Source organism: Lygodium microphyllum, chromosome 26 (assembly GCF_053477565.2).
Source record: "Lygodium microphyllum isolate KBCC chromosome 26, Lygodium_microphyllum_v1.1.10, whole genome shotgun sequence".
Classification (NCBI taxonomy): Eukaryota; Viridiplantae; Streptophyta; class Polypodiopsida; order Schizaeales; family Lygodiaceae; genus Lygodium; species Lygodium microphyllum.
This window is the reverse complement of record NC_141160.1, coordinates 68,034,985-68,040,984: the sequence shown is the minus strand read 5'-3', so window position 1 is coordinate 68,040,984 and position 6,000 is coordinate 68,034,985. Positions and strand designations below refer to the sequence as shown.

At 41.3% G+C, this 6,000-nt stretch overlaps 1 protein-coding gene across 3 annotated transcripts in view; it reads left to right on the top strand.

Moving 5' to 3' along the window:
• The first annotated feature begins 782 nt into the window (after positions 1-782).
• LOC148013360 (uncharacterized) overlaps positions 783-6,000 on the top strand; it is a 120,716-nt gene continuing 115,498 nt past the window's right edge. For 2 of the 3 annotated variants that reach the window (XM_087668146.1, XM_087668143.1), the window contains exon 1: positions 783-1,413. In XM_087668146.1, coding sequence (XP_087524272.1) covers positions 1,186-1,413 — 228 coding nt within the window. In that variant the 5' untranslated portion in view covers positions 783-1,185. The remainder of the gene's footprint in view (positions 1,414-6,000) is intronic. The other variant, XM_087668144.1, reaches the window with a different exon arrangement.

The window sequence follows — 6,000 nt, the reverse complement described above, 5'->3', positions numbered from 1 at the left end:
ATTTTATGTTTTTGCTTGCTTGACCCCAATACTCACTTTCATACTCGTGCACACATTGCTTGTCAATCATGAGAATACCTTTACTTAAATCACTTTTGTAGTAGTGCACTTTTGTAGTACCCATCTAAATGCAAATTAGCCTACCCATATGGTAGTGCACCATGATAGCAATGATACACGAGGGTGATGGCTATACACATTCATGCCTTTATATTCTATTACTGGTACTTCAAGTAGATGCTTATAGGGTTGCAATTACTAGCCACACATGTTTACCACTTGTTATAGAATCAAGCATGAGAACACTATGGTTTTATCACATCCTCATGAATCGTAAGCAACCCATTCTCTAGCCTTTTTTGTACATCTATTCTTTTGTGAATGACCTTTAGCATTGCCATTACAATGGCATTTGTTACCTGTGATTACCTAGCTAGTGCACTCCAACTTTCATCCACTAAGAGTTTAACCATGTGACAAGTTACATGCACAAAAGCTACAATAGGGGACAAAAAAGCATTGTAACCCAATCGCTTCAAGTGTGAGTTGTGTTTCATGGGTACGTGAGTTCAAACCATACTAGTGACTCCGACTTTCATCGACTAAGGGTTCAACCATGCAACAAACTACACATAAAAGCTACAATAAAAGGAGAAAAAAGGTCATAGCCCAGGTGATTCTAGTGTGGGTTGAGTTTCATGGGTGTGTAAATTCAAACGTTGGGCAGCTGAAACTTGGGCTGTGCTTCTAAATATCTACAAGCGTCTAAAAAAAGGGCCATGCTCGCATGCACTTCTGCGCTCTTCCTACGGCACTTTAGCTCTCTTCCTCCCTCTTTGGATCTCTATTTTGATAGTATATTAGGTTGGCTTTTGTCTTATTTTGATTGCATGAAGAAGCTCTTTAGACAAAGCACACTGGTGAGCTTACCAAGCAAATCAAAACTACAGGCATGGTGAGTAAATAAGCCAAAATTGGCAGAGGCTTGAGAGCGAGGGTTTCATTTTGTCTTTGCGAATCGATAACACTTCGATTAATTGAACACAAACTGTTTCTCTTCAACCCTGCGTGCTCCAAGGGGTTCGGGCACAGTCTGTGTTTGGATGTTTTCTGCATGGACAGTGGACGTTTTGTTAAGCAGGTTCTTTCCCCAAGTATGCCGTATTGAAGTGATATCATCCACCAATGAGTCGGCTCTTGAAGCGGCGGCATTCATGGATCTCTTCACCTGCAGCAAGCAGAAACTGGGCCGGCACTCTGCATTGGCGGCAAAAGACTACCACTTCACAACTGTCATCATTGCAGCCATTGTCCAAGCTATGGAGGTCTCAGGGGGCCTATGACCTAGTAAACATCTGGAGATCTCCTTGGGCATGCGGAAGTTCATCTCGGCATTTGACCTTCATCCCCCAGGTTCTAACTCCTACTTATTATCTCATTATTGTACTACAAGTTGGGAAGGAGCAAGCTTCAATTTTGTAATTCTTTACATTACTAGTGGGAAACCTCAGAAGAGTGAAAACCCACCTTCTATGCAATGTACGATACAGAGGAATGTCAATGTTAGGGACCTTCTGAAGAAACAGCATATTATCTCAAAGACGATAGAAATACAGATCTTGATGAGATGGTTTCTGTTATGAAGCTGTCATGCAAGGACTGACACTACCCGACAAAAGTAGAAGCACTTGTCGATCCGTGATGAATAGTCAAAGGAAAATGCATTCTAGTACAGTTCAATGGTTGCTTGAGATTGACGGAATGAATCTTACAAGCAAACCCAAGTAAAAAATTCCATGCGTAAAAGTAAGCCTCATTTGCAAAGAAGCTAGTGGCCACTTTTCTGGTCAAAGGAAATGCCTATGCATTAGAGGTGACAATTTCTATTGAAATCTATTGGTTTAATTCCATCTGCGTGTACACACAATGCACACACAAATACTATTGTCGTGTCACATGCACACCCACATAGTATCATTGCTTTATCACATGGACTCTATTTATATTGTGGGGAATAAAATCTTGTTGGATAAGCATGGCAGCTAATATAAATGAGATCATCCTAAATCAACAATTGGATCCTTTGTTCAAGTATGATTAGATTATGGAGTGTGGCTAGGACGGTAAATGAAGTGACCTAATTGTTGCATAACTTAAAAAAGTCAAAGTGATATTTACAAATGAGGTTTGAGGTTTTAGGTTAATGTTGTCTCACAATGCACTAAGCAACTTGAACCATTTCAAGGATCATCTAATTTTGGTACTGTGATTGCTCAACTTTCCTTCTCATCATGAAGCTGCACTTTGTATGCTTGTTGCCATCAGTGGAAAGGGCTAGACATCCATGATTGACAATGGAAAATTGAATGGAATTTAGGACACAGAAGCTCTTCCTCCTTTGCCTTGGAAATAAAGAAAACAAAAAGAGGTTGAGAATACTCGAGAATTTGCTGTGAAGATATGCTAGGGCTCTCATTGAGAAAACACAGAATGTATGAACATTACCAAGAACCATTAATTGAAAGAAAATTGCAAATGGAGAAGATGATGAAACTGAATGAACAATGAATGCTCAATGAATGAATGTACACAATGCTCAAAGGCAAAGCAGTCTAGCAGCTGATGACTTTGATGGGAGTAGGTGGAGGAAGGTGATGGAGTGTATTGTCTACTAGAGATAGATCTCAAGTGTGGTAACCAGTTGTTGGAGCAGAGGCCGATGAAGAAAAGTGCTTAAAAAACAAAAATAAATGTTGTAGATGAAAATGCAGATTCATTTGATGCCGAAGACTAAAACATGGAGCAGGTGGAGTAGCTATGATGATGTGGTAGTAAGGGTGCCCTAATGAACCGTCCCTTGTAGTGGACAAGCAGCTAGCTGATGATGAGGAGGGGTAGAATAAGTAAATGAAGCCCATAGCCATAATCGTGACAGGCTGTAGGTATGACCAATAGGCTGGGCAGCACCAAGAAGATGGAAAAGTTAATGAAGAAGTCCTACAAAAGGAAGAGAATGAAATGATAATTTGTACTAGATCTGAATGGAATCCTGAATTCAATGGACTGCTCAGCTCTTGCACACAGCTCGAAGCATCAATAAAAGCACCAAATCAGGCTGGTGACTGTGGCTGCACCGAAGATGGAGGAAACCTAAGGACAGTTTGTGCTAAACCTGCAAAGTGAAGAAGATAGCCAGCCACAAGTGGGTGACTGTCAAGAAATAGTTGTCTGGGCCTAAAACTGGCTGACCTGTATGCTGGCAGCTAAAATCTGGTGTAGTTGGCAGCATTAAATGCTATCCGAACAGCTGGTGCAGATTCCAATATAGCCGCCCCCAATACTGGGAATGAAAATGACTGCCTAGCTACTGAATAAGAAATGTGGGGGGATTGGTGCCAGTGTGAACGCAGCCTACCCTTACTAAAAAAGAAATGCACACATGTAGAATGGGCAGAAACAGTCGGAGTGCATCAATCTCTATTAGACTTTGATAGAACTCACAACAAGGAGATATGACAGAATGACAAAGAGAGGCTAACACTTTCTCTCAAATCTTGGGAGTGTTTGAAGATCCAAAGACCTCATGTGATGAAGCTTAAAAGCTTAGACAATGGTTTCATAAAGAGGTTTGTTGGATCGTCCTTTTGGAACATTAGGCCATCACTAACTTGGAATCCACAATCTGCTCCTATACAAAATGGTACTGAACCTCTATGTGCTTTGTGTGAGCATGAAACACCGCGTTCTTCACCAGCGCTTATGTGTTTTTGTGTCATGAGTTTAGTTACCCATGATTCGATGAGGGGTTTGTTAGTTATTTTCCCCATATGTGAACACCTTACATGTGTCTATATGTGTATCAAAGGTGTGAACAACTTTTACACCTCCCAAACGTTAAGTAAGATTGAAGGTTTTGGGGAAACGCCTATATAATGAGGCCTTAATTCTTGTACTTTCAACTCACTTATCATGATCAATTTATTCATTTAGTTTGTGTATTTGCAAGAGTTCATTTTTTTTAAATAAGTAATTGTATTAATTACGAAAAAAGTACAAGATTATATGATTACAAGATGTAGGATTACTTGCAAGAGCTCTCTCTCTCTCTCTCTCTCTCTCTCTCTCTCTCTCTCTGTCTCCACCATAGGGGACCACCCTAGACTTAGCCATAGAGAGGCAGAGCCCGCGCCCATGTCTAGCTGGTCCACGCTCTCGCAAAAGGCACCATGTGTAGATATAGAGAATACTATATAATCACCAAGGGACCCTACCTCTCCGCTTTAACCTCTCTATACTAGATGTCTAGACTCGTGACAGATATCTTGAGATGAGTGCTTCTTGAGTAGTTCCACATTGTATTTGGCTTAGACCTCATTTTGTACTTATTAGTTATGTATTGTTCAAAGTTTATTTTCCATTTAGATAGTCATATCATTAGATGTCAACTTTTTTGAGACATGGGAAATTTCATGACTTTTCCGATGTAACTTTTTGGTCTCATAGGTTGATTTGGCCTTTTGTAGACATTAACATAACTTTCTTTCTTTCTTCCTCTCACCTCCATGGAGTCCCATCCACCATAGCCTGTTGGTGGTCTCTCGAGCTCCATACCCAACTAGTATTGCTTCACATTCATTAGTTGGACAAGTCTCCTTGGCCTATCTCATCGTCAGAGAGGCCTTGGCTCATCAAAAATGGTGCCATGAATGACATGACTCATTGAAGAGATTGGTTGTAAGATCTCCACACTCAAGAGGGTACAATCATTGTAGGTGATGTCTTCTCGGTGCTTATTTTAGTGTTGGTACTTTGCTTTTGTTTTTTGATCTTCCATGTTTGAGCTCTGTATTTGGTTTTAGACTTGGGCTTCCATCTCCTCTTTGTTTATGGCCTTACATGACTTGGTACCTAGGTTGTCTTCACCAAACAAACCATATTCGTTGAGGACTCTATTTCATGAGCTATTCTTGTGACAGGTTGACAAGAAATAGGGCTATATTGGCTCCATTCCCCTTTTGTAGTGTGAAGGACACAATGAGGCATCTTTCCATTGGTATGCCTGTTTTTTACTAGAGCATCCCCTACCCTAGAGATGCTACCTTATCCTCCACCATACCTTCTAATGGTTTCCTCATACAAGCCATCCCTTTCAAAGGGGGACAATCTTTGCGATATAGTTGTGGATTCCTTGGCCCTTCTTGTTTCAGGGGGACTTCCTAGGGTCATGATGAGTTTATTTAGGGATTGCAGTCTACTTTGGGCCTTTCTTTCATGTGAATCTTTTTCCTCTGTTATCAAGTCACCATCCCTTATTGCTAGCATACCCCCATGGCCTGTTAGAGATTAGCATTCCTTGGACACAGTTTTAGACGTGAGCAGTTTTATAGTTGTTTCTTGAAGCAGTCCATGTGGATTCAGTCCATATAGCTGCTGGGTGTAAAGGCCCTTTATGTGCTCTCCCGTGTATATATTACCTCACACATGTGAACTTACCCTAGTAGGTGTAAGTGTACCGTACCCTAAGTATAAATACATTCTTTTATTCTTTGTGTGTACCACACTGGTACACACCTATCCGTCGACTCACTCTCACACACTCTCACTGTTCAACACTATTCAATTTAGTACTATTGAGCACCTCGACTATTATGCTTGCCCTCTCTCTCTGTGCTTCCACTTCAACTCTACAAACTAGTATCAGAGTCATTGATTCACAAATAGTCACAATCGGTGCACAGACACTAGTTGTGATCAGAAATAGTCATCAGGCTAGGCTACAGAGGCGACGGTGTTGGTGAAGGTGCGTGTGGACAGATTGACAAGCTGACTAGCTTTGCGACAGGTGCAGAGGGGACAAACTCAGTCGGCAAGTGGGTGACAGTCGTTGCGAACAAGCGTGCGGTCAGACAATCAGACAGCACATGATCAGCTCACGGCGTGGTAGGCGGACAATATGCACATGGCGACAGTTTATGGCATGTTGGGTGACAACGACAGTCA